This window comes from Panthera pardus, unplaced genomic scaffold, assembly GCF_024362965.1.
Source record: "Panthera pardus isolate Hobbes unplaced genomic scaffold, ASM2436296v1 HiC_scaffold_1, whole genome shotgun sequence".
Classification (NCBI taxonomy): domain Eukaryota; kingdom Metazoa; phylum Chordata; class Mammalia; order Carnivora; family Felidae; genus Panthera; species Panthera pardus.
Genome location: NW_026526654.1, coordinates 54,850,727 through 54,870,590, shown reverse-complemented (window position 1 = coordinate 54,870,590; position 19,864 = coordinate 54,850,727). Strand labels below are relative to the sequence as shown.

The following is a 19,864-nucleotide window of genomic DNA, read 5'->3' as shown; positions in this document are numbered from 1 at the left end:
AATGGATTTTTCACCTTTCAGCTCCTTTGTATTTGATACCCTCCCTCACCCCAACTCTGAGCACACTCTGATCTGCTTTCTGTCAATAATTTTGCTTTTTCTAAAATTTCATCTAAATGGAATCACACCGTGTAGTCTTTTGTATGTTGCCTTCTTTCACTTGAGATCATGTTTTTGAGATTCAGTCATGCCATTATGTGTATTTTTATTTTGTTTATTTTCATAGTGGTATAAGTATGTTACAATTTTAATAAAGTCCATTCATCAGTTGATGGACTTTTGGGATCCTATAGTTTTTGCTGTTATAAATAATGATGCTTTAAACAGTCACGTACACACTTTTGTGTACTATCATTTCTCTTTTGCATTATTTTTATAGTGGTTTTCCTAAGGAGTATAGTATATGATATCCTTAACTTTTCATACTGCATTTATTGTTAATAATGTACTACTTTATGTAAAATCTAGACATGTTGCAGCATCTGTCTTATAATTCACTTAACTTTTTCCACTGTGCTTATCGTGCTGTTAATTCCATTTTATTTCACAAATAGTTTTCCATTCTAGAACTTTAACTTGATTCTTTAATTGTTTCTGTCTCTGCTGAAACATCATCTCTCTGCATTGAAAGCATTTTTTCTTAATTGAGAATAGTTATTACATTTATTTTAATGTTCTTATATTTTAGTTCCAACATTTGGTTCATCTTGGGATCAAATTTGATAAATTTTATTTTTTTCTAGAGAATGTGTTTTATTTTTTCGTTCCTTGGTTCTTTGTATGTTGGGTAATTTTGGATTGTTTTCTGGGTATTATGGGTTGTTAAGTGGTGGAGATTTTGGTTCCGTTGCTTTTTACTGATGATATGGTTTCCTAAGTTGTAGATGGCATTTTTTTTTTTTTTTTTTTTTTTGGCTGGGCATGAACTGAAGACTCTTCATATGTGCAGCAATTCCATTTGTCGTTCAAATCTTTTGTCTTGAGCTGGTTTGCCATGAGTCTTTTCTGCACATTGGTTGTTCAGAGGTTGTCAGAGAGGTGGGTAGACAGAGCCTACAGATCCCCTCTCTGGGTTTGTCTCTTGCCTGATTCCCCCACACCCTTCAGTGCTCCTGGTTTCCTTACTTCCTTTTTCTGTTCCCCAGAGCAGAAAGATTGTTGATATGTCCTTGTGCACACTTGCTTCTGGACTGCCAATGTACTGCACTCTGACCAGGGCTTAAAGCACCAAAGACCATAAGGTGCTTGTAGCTCCCTGTCTTCCACATCCAAGTGAGCATGCATTTCCCAGTATTTTCTGCTCACTTTGTAGTAGCTTTAGTTGATTTTTGTATTTTTTTTTTCAGCTTTTTCTTGCAGGGGGCTGAGGGTGTCATACTGCCAATAGGTTCTTACTCCATCATACCTAGAACTGGTACTTTAGAGATCATATATTGATCCCTGTCTTTTTTTTCTTTTTAAGTTCATTTTGTGAGATAGCGCTTGAGCAGGGGAGGGGCAGAGAGAGATGAGAGAGAGAGACAGAGAGAGAGACAGAGAGAGAGAGAGAAAGAGAGAGAGAGTCCTAAGCAAGCTCCACACTGTCAGCACCGAGCCCGATGCATGACCTGGGCCAAAATCAAGAGTTGGACGCTTAACCGACTGAGCCACAGATGCCCCTGATTCCTGTCTTTTTAAATGGCACTAACAGCACACACAAGCGCGCGCGCACGCGCGCACACACACACACACACACACACACACACACACACACCCCTAATAGGTATGGAAATCCCAGGAGTCAAATATGTCAACTTGAACTCAAGAGTCTGAGAGAGCATAGGGAGGGATCATGTCATTTATCTAAATTCTTATTCAGTCATTGAAAGTGCCTTGTTAATTGTAAAGCTCTCTGGGGATATTTGTTCATCAAGTAAGATTTCTTAAAATTAGAAATTATTTATAAATAATCATTTTTATTGAAACATTTAAGTATTTCCAAAAGCACAATCATAATTTTAGAGCTTAAAGTTCTTTTCTTCTGTTCTAATACATATGACACAGCAGCACCACTTTTAGAAATATCTTGAGTAAAATATTAATATTTGTCCTCTGTTGCATGTCTACAAAGATACTCAAGGAAGTGTTGTGGTTTTTTTTAATTTTTTTTTTTTAACGTTTACTTATATTTGAGAGTGACAGAGCATGAGAGGGGGAGGGGCAGAGAGAGAGGGAGACAGAGAATCCAAAACAGGTTCCAGGCTCTGAGCTATCAGCACAGAGCCTGATGTGGGGCTTGAACTCATCATGACCTGAGCTGAAGTCAGACACTTAACCGACTGAGCCACCCAGGAGCCCCAAGGAAGTATTGTTAATATAAAGTTAGTAACAGCCTGAATAGTTAAAGTATGGTATAGCCCCTATGTGGAAGGGACTAGTTTGGTCTATTGAAAAAGATGAAATGGGGAAATCCATATGCTTAAAATGGAAGTTGGCCATGATATATTCTTAAATACAAAGATTTACTGCCAAAACTTTTGTATAAAATGATTCTGTTTTTATAAGCAAACAAATATTTTCTTCTAAATTCCACTCTTATTTATGTGTATGTATATTACAGGGATATATATACCTAAGATTGTTAATAGTGTTTATTTTTTAGAAGAATTAGGGGAGGACAACTTTTAACTTTTTATTATACCTCTCTACAGTTTGTATTTTATTATTTTTATAGACTTAAAAAGTCAATCAAGTTCACACAAGGAATTAATCAGGAATAGCTAATGAAGGCATTTAATTTGAATAGAATACATGCTTCTTTGTAGATTCTAATCTAAAGGATTATTTTTCAAAAATGTATTCTTACTGAATTTAACTAGTACTTCCCACATAATTACTTAAATTTATAATAAGTGTATTAGTTTGCTGTGGCTGCTGTAACAAATTGCCACAAACTGTGTGGCTTAAAACAGCAGAATTATGCTCTCAAGCAGTTCTGGAGGCCAAATCAGTTCTTTGACTCTCCTTGCTTATGGGGATTATTGGCAATCCTTGGTTTAAGACCTCCTCACTCCAGTGTCTGCCTCCATTGTCTCACGGCCTTCTCCTCCTCTTTGTGTCTCTTCCCTCTGTGTATCTGCTTCTGAACTCCCTCTGCCTTTCTCCTCTAAGTTTTCTTGTCATTGGATTTAGGGCCCTCGTAGATAATCATCTCAAGATCCTTCACTTATCCGTTAAGACCATTTTTCCAATAAAGGCACATATTTACAGGTCTGAGAGATTAGGACATTTGGGCACCACCATTTAGCCCACTACAAAGAGATATGAGAATATATTTAAATGATGTCTTCCAAGCTAAAAATTAACACTTTGTATTACAGCTTTTCAGTTTCAAAAATTTGATCAACACAAGGCATTTTGTGTGTAAGATACATTAAAAAAATGAAAATTAGAATGCATATTTATTGACTAATATATATATATATATATATATATATATATATATATATATATACATACACACATATATTTGTGTGTGTGTTTGTGTGTATGGGGGCTGTTTCACTGTTTGGGCAAATAAGTCACTTGTTTAATATTTAATTAAGTTGGTTGCATATTTAAGTGAACACTCTTTTACTTTAGACCTCTTTCATTGTCATTTCACTTTAATTTATGGAGAAATGTTATACTAAAAGATGGTAAAAATATGATTACATATATTACAAATAGGTATTTGTCATAATTGCCTACGACAATTGAAGTAGATTTTTGTTTAAAGTTTTAAGTAAATGGTATTAGTTTAAATAAATTATAAGCAAATGATAAAGTGTCTAATTTTAAGATTAGTTATTATAATTATAACTCTCTGTACAATAGAATTTTAAGTTTATTTCTCACCAGATATTTCTTGACATCATTGTTTTATATTTTGACGTAAATGGCAGATTGGGCAAAAATGATGGCAATGTATTTATTTTGCATTGGAAATTCTGTTTGGGGCAGAAACAAGTTGCACAGTCTCATGGAGTGAGTTATTTTTTTGTTACAAACTATATATATTTATTCATATATGCAAAATTGGAAGATATCAACAAATTAAATAATAAAATTTTTCCATCTTCCTAACAGTTTCCTTCTATTCTCAATGAACTCTTTGTCAGTAATATGTTAGAAATATGGAGTTCAGGCTTCCTATAAAGAAACATACACACCTTGACTATTAGTTGTAGCCTTTGAGGAAATTCCCTTTATTGTTTAGCAATTCTCATTCTTTTTCTTCTAAGAACCCAGAGGGCATCTTTGAATATCATGTTTTGAAAATATTTTCCAGAACAAACACCAAGAGTATAGTGTTTAAGAAGGAAAAAGAAGTATTATTTACTTAGCATCTACTTTATACCAAGCATTTGCTAGTTCTTTCTCTTATTCTTGAAAACAGCTCTGTAAATCAACATTTTCAGCATTATCTCCATTTTCATTTATTCCTTGGGGGTAGAAACTGAGGTGCAGAAAGATTCAATTGGCCGGGATTCCACATGTATTACAGGGTGAGGCTGAGATGTACGTGTAGTTCTGCCTTACTAAACAGCACAGATCGGATGGCAGTCTCTCCAGGCTTTTCATAAAAATGCCTGCTAGTTTTTGCTGTGGTATCTTACATTTTTAAACAACCTTTCTTATACAGACTTAACCGAGTGTGCAGTCTCCTGGAGTTAATCCTGGGAGGTCCTCGGCATGAACTCCACAGATACTGATGCTCTATTGTAGCAGTCCACGCACAGGGCATCGGGCCTAAAGCGAGGCTTTCCACCTGATATGTAGTTTTATAGCTGTCACCTTTGGGCTGAGGAAAAGATGACAGAAATATCAAATGCTCTTACATTTTAAAATATGAGTTACTGAAACATAACTTCAGTTCTGCTTCTGAATTAAAATATGAAAATGTTGAATTAGATGAAGGATATAAATTATAACCTCCGATGAAAGTAAAAATATCCAGGATTCATTTTATACTTTTAAATTTATGTGAAGGTCTGGTTAGCAAAAATGAATAATAACATGGTGAGGTTCCCATTGCCACTATTCTTTGTAATATATCAATTATGGGATTTCACAAGAATTACTTATAAAATTTACTTGCTCAGCTGTTATAACTTTTTTATACCAAATAAGCATTCCAGGGTTAATCATCATCATAGGTTGGTTTATGTATGGGGAAAATATTTTAATATCTAAAAATGGGTTTTAAAAAATAGAAGTTTATAATTTATTGTCAACTATCTTCTTATGGTTATTATCTTAAAATTGCCGTGCTTATTTATTTTAATGTCGGAGAAAAGCAACTATCGAAATAACATAGTTATTCTTTGTAACTACTCCACAGCAAAAAAGCATTATTCTCTAATAATTTATGTATATTTTTCATAAGTCTCTATTTCCAAAGAATGAACATAGGATAAATTATCTTTTGATACTCTTTAATTTTTTTTCTTATGAGATCTCTCTCAAATACTAATAAATAAGTTTGTTTTTAAATCCTGAGTGATCTTTAGAGCAAACACAAATTCTAAAATTATAATAGTCTATTTTATTTTCTTTGATATCTCTCCTACCCCTTACAAGCCACCAAATGCCAGGGTGCCCAGGTAGGCTCAGTCAGTTAAGTGTCCGACTTTGACTCAGGTCATGATCTCATGGATCATGAGTTCAAGCCCTGCATCATGCTCTGTGCTGGCAGCTCAGAGCCTGGAGCCTGCTTCGGATTCTGTGTCTCCCTCTCTTTCTGCCCCTCCCTACTCTGTCTCTCTCTGTCTCTCAAAAATGAATAAACATTAAAAAAAAAAAAACCAAAAACCTGCAAATGCCAAAACTTTTATTTTAAAGGTAGTACATCTTTGGAGTCATACCTTTCAGCAATAGGATGATATTTTCCTTTGTGAAGCAAGGTTGTCATCTAGTGGTGTTTTCAAGTAGTACATCTTCAGAATTCACTAATAAATCTTCAGTATTTTAAAGGGAGTGCTTCGCAAAAACAAATGTAGGTTTCAGAACTTAAACACTTTCAAATCTTTTAAATTAGGTATAATAACTTTACAAAAGATTTTCCTTTATAACTTTTTCTAATTTCTATTGTCCAATGTTTAATGTTGGGTCAAAAAATTTTTGTCTGGCCACTGAAATGCTTGAGTAGTATGGGTATTAATCATGATGTATATCAAGGCTTTTTGTAATGCTTCACGTATCTATTTTTTTCTTAGTTTTTGCATATTCATCCTGTTTATGCAGGTTAATTTTCTGAAATGGTTACATTTAAAATGGTAAGGTTTTTATGATGATCTCTGCTTTGGTGTTTCTATTTGAATAATATAAAAATTTGAAAAGTTAGTGTGAAAGAAATTAAATAGATTTTCTGAGGTGTAGTGAGTGTGTGTAAGCATGTACTTGTGGAAAAAAATTAATGTCATAGGTTAGCTTAATGGAAATGGTGTACATTTGTGTTTGTAAAGAAATCATAAAACTAAACACTTTTAAAAAAATAGTTTACTTCTGAATAAAATAAGTTTTATATTAAAAATAGTTTACTATATTAAGATCAAAAGTAAGTGATTGTACTTTAGTGGTACTTTAAGTAATACATAACTTTTTTCATCTGATCCATTCATACATAAACCATAGAGAAAATTAAATTTCGAGCTAGTGTTGATTCAGGTCCTTATTTTAATTGTTGGAATAAAGATTCCAAGAATTCGCTGGTATTTATTTTGACATAGTAGGTGTCCATGTTACCTAAAGAAGGAAAGGAAATTATAGTGATAGAAGAGATACTTGGTTGTTAATGGAAATGAAATAGAAGACCTCTTTTTTCATTTTTATCTTTTGTGTGTCATAGTACGTTCTCTTCTGAATTATCTTTACTAGTGTTTTGCTCCTCTTATTCTCTGTGCTTAATAGCGATTTGGGCATAGAATCCCATGGGTTCATTCAGCTTAACTGCTGGCATATCAATTTGTATTGTTTTCAGTGATTTTTTTACCCATAATGTATCTATAAACTGTAATGAATATATTGATTCCATCTGTACCAAGGGATCTAAAGCAAATTTTGTACCAATTTTTGTTAGCCCTTGGTATTTTACTAATCTTGCTACTCAGTGTGGTTAAACACAGGCATACCTCAGAGATATTGTGCGTTTGGTTTCATATCACTGCAGGAAGAGGAATACCGCCACAAAGCCAGTCAAACTAATGTTTTGGTTTCCCAGTGCATATAGAAGTTATGTCTTCCCTATAGTCTATTAAATGTACAGTAACATTATGTCCAAAACAATGTGCATAACTTAAAAATACTTTATTGCTAACAAATGCTGTCACCTGACCTTCAGCAAGTTGTGATCTTTTTGCTGGTGGAGGGTCTTGCCTAGATGTTGATGGCTGCTGACTGATCAAGCTGTGGTTGCTGAAGATTGGGGTGGCTATGGCAATTGTTAAAAATGAGACATCAATGAAATTTTCCTCATCACTTGACTTCCTATCATGAACAATTTCTCTGTAGCACGTGATGCTGTTTGATAGCATTTTACCCACAGCAGAACTCCCTTCAAAATTGGAGTCAGTACTCTTAAGCCTGCGGCTGCTTTATCAACTAAGTTTATGTAATATTCTAAGTCCTTTATTTTAATAATCTTCACAGTATCTTCACCAGGAACAAATTCCATCTCAAGAAACCACTTGTTTGCTCATCCATAAGAACCAACTCCTGATCTGTTTAAGTTTTTATCATGAGATGGCAGCGGTTCAGTCCCATCTTCAGGCTCCACTTCTAATTGTAGCTCTCTTGTTATTTCCACCACATGTACAATTACTTCTTCCACTGAAACCTTGAACCCCTCAAAGTCACCGATGAGCGTTGGAATCAACCTCTTCCAAATGCTTGTGAATGTTGCTATTGTGACTTGTCCTATGAATCAGGAATATTCTTGGGGCACCTGGGTAGCTCAGTCAGTTAAGTGTCCGACTTCAGCTCAGGTCATGATCTCACAGTCCGTGAGTTCGAGCCCCGCGTCGGGCTCTGTGCTGACAGCTCAGAGCCTGGAGCCTGCTTTGGATTCTGTGTCTCCCTCTCTCTCTGCCCCTCCCCTGCTCATGCTCTGTCTCTCTCTGTCTCAAAAATAAATAAAAACAATTAAAAAATTTAAAAAAAAGAATATTCTTAACGGCATCTGGAATGGTGAATTCTTTCCAGAAGGTCTTTAGTTTAGTTTGCCCAGATCCATCAGAGGAATCACTATCTATGGCAGCTATAGCTTTTCAAAATGTATTTCTTTTCCTTTTTTTAAAAATGTATTTCTTAAATAACAAACTTCAAAATCTAAATTACTCCTTGACTGCAGAATGGACACAGAATGGATGTTGTGTTAGCAGGCATGAAAACAACATTAATCTTGTACATCTCCATCAGAGATCTTGGGTGACCTGGTGCATTGTCAATGAGCAATAATTAATTTGAAAGGAAGCTTTGTAACTGAGCAGTAAGTTTCAATGTTGGGCTTAAAATATTCAGTAAACCATGTTGTAAAGAGATGTGCTGTAGTCCAGGCTTTATTGTTTTATTTATAGAGCACAGGTAGAATAGATTTAATGTAATTCTTTTTTTCTTAATTTTTAATGTAATTCTTTTTTTCTTAATTTTTAATATTTATTTATTTTTGAGAGAGACAGAGAACAAGCAGGGAAGGGGCAGAGAGAGAGACACAATCTGAAGCGGGCTTCAGGCTCACTGTCCAAGCTGACAGCACAGAGCCTGACGCAGGGCTCGAACTCACAAACTGCAATATCATGACCTGAGCTGAAGTCGATGCTTAACCGACTGAGCCACCCAGGTGCCCCGATTTAATGCAATTCTTAAGGGTGCCTAGGTTTTGCAAAATGGTAAATGATTGTTGGCTTCAGCTTAAAATCACCAGCTACATTAGGCAGTAAAAAAAGGGTCAACCTGTCCTTTCAACCTTTGAAGCTAGGCATTGACTTCTCCTCTCTAGCTATGAAAGTCCTAGATGGCATCTTCTTCTAATAGAAAGGTGTTTCATCTGCATTGAAAATCTGTTGTTTAGTGTAGCCACTGGCATTAATGATCTCAGCTAGGTCTTCTGGAGAACTTGTGGCAGCTTCTACTTGCCCACTCGCTGCTTCATCTTGCACTTTTATGTTACGGAGGTGGCTTCTTCCCTTAAACCTCATGAACCAATCCCTGCCAGCTTCAAACTAACTCTGTGACTTCCTTACTTCTCTCAGCCTTCATAGGACTGAAGAGAGTTGGGGCCTTGTTTTGGACTGGATTAGGGTTTGGCTTAAGGGAATGTCGTGCCTGGTTTGGTCTTCTATCAAAACCATTAAAACTTTCTCCGTGTTGGCAATAAGGCTGTGTCACTTTCTTATCATTTGTGTGTTCCCCGGAATAGCCCATTTAATTTCCTTTAAGAACTGTTTCCTTGCATTTACAACTTGGCAACTGGTGCAGTGGCCCAGCTTTCAGCCTGTCTCTGCTTTTGACATGCCTTCCTCACTAAGCTTAATCATTTTAGCTTTTGATTTAAAGTGAGAGATGTGTGACTCTTCCTTTCACTTAACACTTAGAGGTCAACGTGGGGTTATCAATTGGCTTGATTTCAAGGGAATAGGAAGGCCTGAGAAGGGAGAGATGAGAGAGCAGTGGTGGGTGGAACAGTCAGAACACACACAGTTATCGATTAAGCTTACTGTCTTACATGGATGTGGTTCATGGCACCCCAAAACAATTACAATAGCAACATTAGAGATCACGGGTCACAGATCACCATAACAAAATAAGATAACAGTGAAAAAGTTGAAATATTGTGAGAATTCCCAAAGTGTGACACACAGGTAGGAAGTGCTGCACAAATGCTGTTGGAAAAACGGCACCGATAGACTTGCTTGACACAGGGTGGCCACAGACCTTCCATTTGTAAAAAATACAATATCTGCAAAGCACAGTATAGCAAAGTACAATAAAACAAGGTATGCCCGCATTATATTTTCCCAAATTGTATTCATAAATAGGAACTTGTAAGCCATTTTCTCCTTCCTAGAGGAGGGAATTAGCAAGTTATTTCAGTGTCTCTGGGATATAATAGCAAAAACTGAATTTTTTGGCAAGCGTGTTACAATCCACTTACACTATGGGGATGGAAACAGGATAGGCAGAGAGGATAGAGAGACGTTTATTTGGACAGTTTTTAAAAGTATTTTTAAATGTTTTGACAGAGTGCCTGCCTGGCTCAGTTGGTAGAACACGTGACTCTTGATCTTAGGGTCATGATTTCAAGCCCCATCCATGTTGGGTGAAGAGCTTACAAATGTGTGTGTGTATGTGTGTGTGTGTGTGTGTGTGTGTGTGTGTGTATACACATATATATATTAAATGTTTTGAAGGTTTACAGTAGGTTATTAACTTCCATATTTGATAGGACTGAAGATACCTTTTAATATAAGTGATTTTTAAAATTATTTCATGTTTTATTCCCTTCTTTCCACATATAGGCTTAGCTAATTGGAAGTTAGTTATCTTTATTTTTATTGTGTCTAAGCAGGAATTCATTTGTTAAAATTCCCATTTTGATATTTAGACAAATATTTGGGCCAGTAATCTCAGTGTGGTAGTAAATAATCATGTATAGATCAAAGACCATAAAAACCACACAAGGCCATTTGACTTGGGTTTTATTGCAAGACAGTTAAGACTGCTGTATACCATTCAGTGTTCAGATATGTCCATTTTTTTTTAAGTTTATTCATTTACTTTGAGAGGTAGAGAAAGAGCATGAGTGGGTAGGGGAAGAGAGAGAGGGAGAGAGAATCCCAAGAAAGTCCTGTACTCTCAGCACAGAGCCCAACGTGGGGCTTGATCCCACAAACTGTGAGATCATGACCAGAGCTGAAATCAAGAGCCAGACTCTTAACCAACTGAGCCACCCAGGTGCCCCCCGTTATTTTTTGATTGAGTTCTTATCCATTTGGGAAGAATGTTTTCATTCTTAGTTTTCTCATTGGCATTTGAAAGAATTTTCTTGTGTCATCAGCCTAATTTGTATGTGCAGTAATTGATTCTGTCTTTGATTACTTTAGGAATTCGGGTCTCAGTTCAAACTTGAATGGGCATTCATTGCTTCAGTGGATGAAGATGGGTGGAAGGGAAGAAAACTTTAGTGTTTGCTTGTTAGTATTTCTGGCTAATTAATTAGAACATTCCTCTTCCCTAAAAAAATATATGGAGTCTGGAAATCTGAAGTAAGGATGAGTTCCATATGTCTAGTTAGTAAAATGTTTAGGCCAAGCTAAATGATTTGACACTTTTTTATTTTGATGTAGACAACTCTGGTAAGAATATTTATTACATGTATAATTATATGCATTGCTTTCCAAGAATGCTACAAAGTGATCTGAATGAAAGTTCTTTTATTCTTCTGCTTGAACAGGAAGTCAGCCATGAATATTACATCATTTGAGAGACACTTGTGGTACAAACTTGCATGTGGAAGACAGACAACTTGAAACTATACAGGAGCAAATAAGCAGATAATTTTAATAAACTAATATGATTAGTAAGTACAAAGTATGTGTTCCACCTGCAGGCTGAACTATGTTTTGTTTGGCTTATATATTGCTTTACAAAAAAAACTAAAAGCTAAAAATGAGAAGATCTGACAATAATTGCTTTACCTGTCCTCCTACAGACAGTCACCTGGATGCGAATTAAGGCTATCCCCTTTAGATGGGTCATGTAGTCTTCGGCTTGTCCCAGTCCTCCTCATTAGATTTTCAGTGTAGCCAGTGAATAAGTTAGACTCAAGGATTTTACCTGCTTTCAGAGGAATGAATCAAAGGGTAATTGACTGTCTTTTGTCTCACTGGTAGTAAGAGGTATTGATGGTGATCCACTATCTCAATCAGATAAATGAGATTAAAATGATAATATTTGTCTTATCAAAGTTTTCTATCAATTGAGATTCTTGAACTATAGTTTGGGCACATTTGTTTTATATGCCCAAGTGGGTTCTGAACATGAAATGAAGATGGTTCTGGCAGTAGTACTTACGCTGTGTGACCCTTCTTATTGAATATATATTCAATATTTGGAATAGGAAATCCCCTCTTCCCCAAATTGGTGGATAACAATTAATTTTGGAGCTTTTACTTCTAAAGTGAAAAGAGTTGCTCAGGATTACAAATTAAGTGACTCTGAGTAAGATGGGATGTTAATGTCTTCTATTTGTGAATGAAGGAAGCAGTTTCTAAAATCTTTCTTTTTAAATGAGCACATATTAAACTGTGACTTAAAATGGCATTATTTGAAGTTAAAATTCGTGAGAAATGTTAGTCTATTCTGTGAGTATCATGAAGAAATTTAGCCCTCTAGTGCCTTGCTTGTCAATAAAATGTATTTCAATGTGTTTTTAGTACAGAGCAGCAATGAGTGATTCTATAATGTTACTGTTCCAAAATCTCCACTAGAATGGAAAAAAATGTATGTGTTTGCTGTTTTAGTAAACAAGAACTCTCTGGGGTTTGTTTCTTCTTTAAGGTCTATGCCTTTGGGTTTTGCCAGCTCAAAGATGGTACATGGGAACTGATTACAGTTCTCTTCCCTCCAGGTCCGTCTTGCAGATGTGCACAGGGATCAGATCTGGCACACCTGCTCCGGTTTTCCCTTCCTTTCTTTCCCAGTGACCACATTAAGGCTGGTGAATGTTGTGTTTTGTTCTTTCAGTTAACTGCGTTACTGTGGTGCATCTTGAAGCCAGTTTGGGCATTTGACTTTTATCATTTGCTTCATCCTTTTTATTTGTTTTATTCATGGATAATGTTGGAGTATTAAATGTTTACAAAAACAAAAGGATTAATTTGTAAATCTCAGGTTACTGTTAATTTAGATTCAGTCCTTCAGTGAAAATGGTACAGTATTTATACAAGGATCACCAAGGTGTTACTGGGAAGACCTGTGAATGGGTCTCTTGTTTCTTGATAGGAGTATAGTGGTAAGGCTCAAATCCTTTGATTTTTCAAAATATGAAGGATGAGTAAGGGAGACTTGTAAGACATGGAAACTGAGACGCAGCCACATTTTAGAATTTGTTACGTTCAGGAGGCCTTTTAAAGGCATTATTTGAAAGAAATCACATGATATTTGACTTCCACATGTATCAAGTCAAATTTTCACCTCCTTATGGCTTTGGCCTTGACAATTTTTCTTAGACTTTCCCTTTTTTATATATGTAGAATTAGATATTTTTGTTGTGATAACAGTTTTTGAATCTTTAATTATTAGTATTAGTTCTCTGATCTTTTATGATGAAACTAGGCATATTTTTATTTAATATATTATTTTGGAGTTCACTGACTGAATTTGCCTGGTTGTGCTTTTTGTGTGTGTATTGGTGAAATTGCCTAGTTGTTCAGGAAATTGATTTGTATAGGTATTGGCTTATGTTAGTGAGCGTATAGTATTTCTAATATTAGCGATTGTAGTTGATAAATAAAAATGGTGTGTTGGAACGAAAAGACTGATGAACTGGGACTCAGGAGGCATTGTTTTTTTAACTTTGTGTCACTGAAGTTTGTGTTTTCGGGAAGGTCTGTTAACATCTTTGGGCCTTCTTTCCCTCATCTGTAGAATTGAAGAGGTGAATTTTGATTATTTTTAAAGATTTATTCCAGTTTATCTGTCACCCTATGATCGTTTAAATCTTAAAGACTTGCCTTTCTAAAAGCAAAGTATTAGTCATTGTATACTATTTCCACATTGTATAGGAATTTTGAAAATTGTGTTTTTTGTTATCACTTATTCAGGATTTAAGATACCACCAATATCTCTCTGTGTTCCATTGCTTTCTATAATTGGTCTCAACCTATATTCATCTCTCATTTCTTCCCCATTTTCTAGCCAGGATATTCTAGGTTTTTGCCTGTAGAAGGTACTTTACACATTTTTTACTTTCATGTCGTTCTTCATACTATTCCCTTTTTTGCACTCTTTCCCATCCCCCAGCCACTTTGAGGCACTATAACATTTTGTTTATAATTATTTTGGCCTTGCATGTTAACTGTATATTTATTGTGTGGTGTTGTATATAAGACAGTGAACTCCTTGAAGGCAGGTGTTTAATTTTCATCATTTTACTAAGCTTATTAGTGATGCACATAATACTTTTCACATATTAAAGAGGGACTTAATATTTCTAGAAGTGAATTTATAAAATGATTAATGACATGTACTCAGCTCTTTGGTTGCTGTCTCCAGGTAGTTTACATTGACAAGTGTCTTAGAATCGGTCTGATGTTGGGAATTGATGGTGGAATTGCTGGCCATCAGGAATGACCTTGAGTTAGTTCTGTCAGACTAACACTCCTGTCTCTTTTTAGTGGAAGAATATCTGTAGGGGCGATGCTGGCACCGGCCCTTTGGTTAAAGGTCTTAATACTGTTTATGAAAGTTGTGAGATGTTAATGGTCATTTGTATAGGTGGACTTTTGGGAGATGATACCTGAATTCTAGAATTTATCAAAGAAAATAAAATGCTTGAGTTGGGCACGTATGAATGGGTATAGATGATCCCCCACCCCCTTGGATTCAATCATCTTTTTACTCTTGAATTAATTATTGTGTGCAATAGATGTGTGGTTGGTTTGGACTGGATAAAAGATCAAAAGGCAATAAGGCAATGAGTTAAAAAGCTGAAAAGAGAATAGGAAAGTAAAAGGCATAAGATAAAAAGTTGCCTCTCTTTCTGCCACTTTAAGTTGATAATACATATTAAAGCATTCTGGTGAATATTATGTCCAAGAAAGGGGACCTGAGAAGATAAAATGAGAAAGTAGCGGAGAAGCAAATTATCAGGGATTAAATTTAAATCTATGTTATTTTTAGTTCTATTTTATAGCACATCTCAAATCTCTAAGAACTTCTGTATTAACAAATATTTAAGTCAAATATTATATTTGCTTAACAGTAAGAATAGCTCATACGTTCATTAAGAAGTATTTATTTAATGTTTATTCATTTATATTTTTGAGAGAGAGAGAGAGAGAGAGAGAACGGGAGAGGGGCAGAGAGAGAGGGGCAGAGAGAGAGGGAGGCAGAGGATCCAAAGCAGGCTCCACATTGTCAGTGCAGAACCCAGTGTGGGGCTCAAACTCACAAAACTGTGAGATCATGACCTGGGCTGAAGTCAGATGCTTAACTGACTAAGCCACCCAGGCACCCCAAAAAGTATTTTGATACTTAAATTTCTCAGAAAGCATTTGGATAATTTTTAATGCAACATCCTTTTAAGGATACAAAAGATAGAAAACATGCATTGCCCATTCTTGTTCTATCAGAGATTGTAAATAGGGAATATCTAAGGCCCTTTCCCTAGTATTTGTAGTAGAAGCATTTTATAGTACAGAACAAAACTGCATGTTGACTTAAGAAAATAATCTTGGTTAATTTTTATTTTAGAAAATATTAAGCCATTTATTTTATTTTAACAGGTATCTTTCAGATGAAGGCATTGAAGCTTGTACAAGTTCTCCTGACAAAGTCAATATAAATGACATCATCCTGATTGCTCTCAATGTAGGTTTTGTTTATTATCTTATATAAACATTTTAAATCTGGAAGCTATGTTCATGAGAAACCTCTTATAGAATAAATTGGATATTAAGATAAGTAATATGGAGGACATCTTTTATTTTTATTGTACATTTTAAGTTGCAGTGATGTTTGTTGAATTTGGTAATCTCATATCAGCCCAATTTTTAGAAATATATGTTTCTTGTAACATCTATTATACAGAATCCAGTGAAAAGAAAAAAAATGCAATTAAAACTCTCATTTCCTCCCATTGATCAGTTATAAAATTTCATAACATTTACAGTAGATACATATTAGCAGAAAAAACTGATCATATTTATTAAAACAAATTACCAGTTAACATAGGAACTGTAGGTAGGTTATAGCTTTTTGACAGCTGTATTTATTGTTTCAAAATAACTTTTCCTGTTAACAAAAGTAATATATATTGTAGAACACTTTAGAATACAAAAGTAAAATAAGAAAATTAGGGCTATTTATAATTACTGTTAATGTTGTGTATTTATTTCTTTCCAATCTCTCTCCCTCCACCTGTCTGTAATAGCTGTATCTTTTTCATGATTGGGATTGGCTTTTGGATTTTTTTTGAAGTTATAAAAATTATTTGAAATTTAGATGTAAGTTAAATGAATATTCTTTTTTCAGTTTTGTAGTTACCCCAGTGAGAGTTTTTTCATATTGCTTTTATAATAACAACCTATTAAATTATAATTTAATCTACTCAGTTAAATTTATACATTATGATACATAGTCAACTAAATTTATAAGAGAATTACTGCCTGATGAATCCGTCATATCACTGCAAAAGAGGTATAACATGAAGCAGAAATGGTAGCAACTGATAAGAACATTTAAGATAAAATAAATGTATAACTGTGTATAACTTTTTCTTTTCAAATTACTTAAATTTATATATAATTAAATGGACTTAAACAGATAAAAATTATGTTTCAATTCTGTCATTTATTTTCAACTTCTTTAAATTTTATTCAATAAAACTAACAAGATCATTTTTTGTTCTAAGCTGAGAATGTAGGTTTTTAATAATAGACTATAAAATTTTTTAAAGTAAGCTTTAGAAGTTATACATGTTATCTATGACTCCAAAGGGAAATATTCCCTATACACTTTTTTTTTGACCTGTACCCTAATAAGTGAATTCTACTTTCAAAAAATAGTGAAAGACCTCTATTCATTGAAAAAAATTTCTAAAGATGATGAGGAAGAGATTTCGTGACAATCTCTGCTTTTCTTATTTTTCTTATATATTTAGATAAATAGCAATGAGCTATCTATAATTGGGTGTGAAGCTTTATTATTTTTTAAAAGCTTATTTATATATTTTGAGAGAGAGCGAGCCCGCAGACACGTGAGCATGAGTGGGAGAGGGGCAGAGAGAGTGGGAGAGAGAGAATCCTAAGGAGGCTCCCACGTGGGGCTCAATCTCATGAGCTCTGAGGTCATGACCTCAAGAGATCAAGAGTCCGACATTTAACCGACTGAGTCACCCAGGCTCAGTTGTAAAACTTTAAAATAAATCAAGATGAAGTATTTGTCCTATGCACATAAGAGGTAATGATAACCATTATTTTATGAATTAATTTTTTTATAATTTTCTCTGAAATATATGGTTGAAAATTCCAGCCTAAGCTATCATGCCACATAATAGGAAAAAAAAAAATACTTTTAATTAGGATGAGGTCTACACCAGACAGATAATCTACTTTGAACCTTACTTATCATCTTTAAATAAAATCAGGCATTTCTATTGAATTTTTTCATCTTTTGAGTGATCAGTAGCTGAAAAAGGCTTGTATTATTGATTCTTATTACATATAACTTATTACATATTGGGAGAATAATCCATGCATCAGCTTTCTTATGTCCTCCTCCTCCTGTGTGGGGGCACACTGAGCTTGTTCCTTTGTCCAGCAGTGAAAATGCAGTAATATATGTGCAGGTTTTCCCTGCTATCCAAAAGTAGAGCATTCCTATGAAAATTTTATAAGCCAAAATGGTGCAAAGTGAAGAAGCAATTACCGTTAATTTATGTAGAAAGATTTTAGAGCGTTCCCAGACCTAAAAAGTAACCTCTCTTAGGTTTTTCTGACACCATAGGGCATATCTTGCTAAAGGATGCACAAAATAAATCAAGATAAAACACAGATGCATACAACACAGTTCAAACCTACTGTGGCTTGATGCTGAGATGCTGAGTGTGGTTCCTGGGGAAGGAGCTTAGCTGTGGCCCTCTCACTGTTTGCGGTGTGTTCTGTGTTCTATGAAGGCTTACTATAAAACAGCCCTATTTTTGTTTTTCTTTTTCTGTAAAATGAAAATCTTCAAATTTCTTTCAGTTAGTGAAAACTCACGTAGGTCTTTTGTGACAGCAAAGTGGCATAATGCTAACTTTTGCAAAGCAAGGATAACTGGACAGTGTTTCTGCTCAGGGAAGTCCACTGGAGACCAGCACCCAAGGCATTGATTGGACTGCTTACGAAAGTACTCTGTGCCTAAATGAAACAATTCTAGACTCCTCCTTTCAAAAAGCAGCTATTCACCATAAATCACATTGCTTATACAAATATGTATAGTCTAGGCAGTGAACCACATTTTCAGTTAGGAGATGGTTCAAGTACATAGTTCCCAGATGTTAGCCTAGGGCCAACCTTGTGAAAGCAGGCCCTTCTAAAAAGAGCAGCTACATAACTCATTTCTGTATAGATTTTTATGTTGAAAAGGAAGATTCTTAAGTTTTTACTCTACAGAATGGGGAGTAGGAATATTAAGAAATGACATTGAAATCCAACATGCAGTTTGGGGATCAAATACCTGAATTATTCAGAAGTAAATTAAGTGATAGCTCAGTCTTAAATTACTGAATACCATGTATTGGTAAAAATTTAACAATAGATTTTTAAAAATTTCTTTTAAGATTCTATACAATATAAAATGATTTGCCAGATAGATATTCCATTGAACTCACTCAATAAATAGTCAAGAATCTTTTGTATGTGTGCACACATGCATGTCTATTTATAGGCTAAATATTTCTCCTGCATAAATTTTTATGTACAATATCAATGAATTTTTGGACCCATTTGTCCTACTGATCCTGATATAATGGCATCTGAATCAGAAAATTGCCTTTGCAGTATTTATAAATTGACTTTGATTTTAGGATGCCTAAAGATTTGGTAGGTCATTTTCATCTTGCTAAAAGAATAATGAAATAATATTCATTATGTGTGTACAGCACTTTAAAAGTTAGGCAAACTTTGAATATATTGTCTCCTTTTAGCCTGATAACAACTTTGTGAGATAGGATTCATGATATTTTTTCCACTTCATAAAAAAGTAAATTACCTGAATTTAGAGAATTTGTGACAGTGTCCACAGTCCTATTAGTTAATTACAGTTTGTAGTGAATCAAAGTTTAGGATTTTAGTGTCATGCTTATTTCTACTTCTCATGTTAGTTTATGTTACATTTCGTAATTACTGCTAAAAGCCAGAAATGAGGGACCATGATGTATCATAAAATTTGTATATATTCTGTTTCTTATACACATTTAAATATTTTAGCCTTTGAATGACTTCAAAATAATGCCTATATTTTTATGAACTGTTAGTTGTATTACTGGCTTGATGATTATTCATACTCAGATGATAGCAAAATGTACATGTCTTATATCCACTAAAATTAACATGATAGCTAATATTCATTAAGTGCTTACTCTTTGCAGTTTATTGACTAAGTGCTTTGCGTATATTGACATTTAATCTTCAAAACAATCCTAACATAGGGAAGGCTAATGTAAATAGTTTTTGCCCATCTGTTACTCAGTATTTTCAAGATGAAAAAGCTTGCAACTCGAGGTATGCTTTATAATTTTTTCACTCCGTTATTGGTTAGAGGCTACAAACATGATAAAGCTGATGCATTGTTTCACAAGTGTTTTGATTTGGGGCTTAGTTTGCCTGGCAGTTCCATTTGGTGAGTTTGTAGCTTGGGAGTAACCCTTGCATTACATTGAGAAACAAAATATGAATTATGGTGGTAAAAGACTGGCCGATTGTGTAATTTTATGCTCGTTTCTTAAGCTGATCACATACTGATATTTCAAATAAGAGGATGTTCTATTATTGTAGGTGGTCAAAGGAGACTACCCTACTTCTCTCTATGTATTCATTTTATATTATAGTAATTTTAATCATCTAGTGTTTTCCCCTTGAGT

The 19,864-nt window shown here is 34.6% G+C and overlaps 1 protein-coding gene across 6 annotated transcripts in view; it reads left to right on the top strand.

Moving 5' to 3' along the window:
- TDRD3 (tudor domain containing 3) overlaps window positions 1-19,864 on the top strand; it is a 160,360-nt gene that overhangs the window by 41,516 nt on the left and 98,980 nt on the right. For all 6 annotated transcript variants that reach the window (XM_019415595.2, XM_019415596.2, XM_019415591.2 and 3 more), the window contains one exon: window positions 15,525-15,609. In XM_019415595.2, the coding sequence (XP_019271140.2) occupies window positions 15,525-15,609 (85 nt within the window). Of the gene's footprint in view, window positions 1-15,524; window positions 15,610-19,864 lie in introns of those variants that run through there.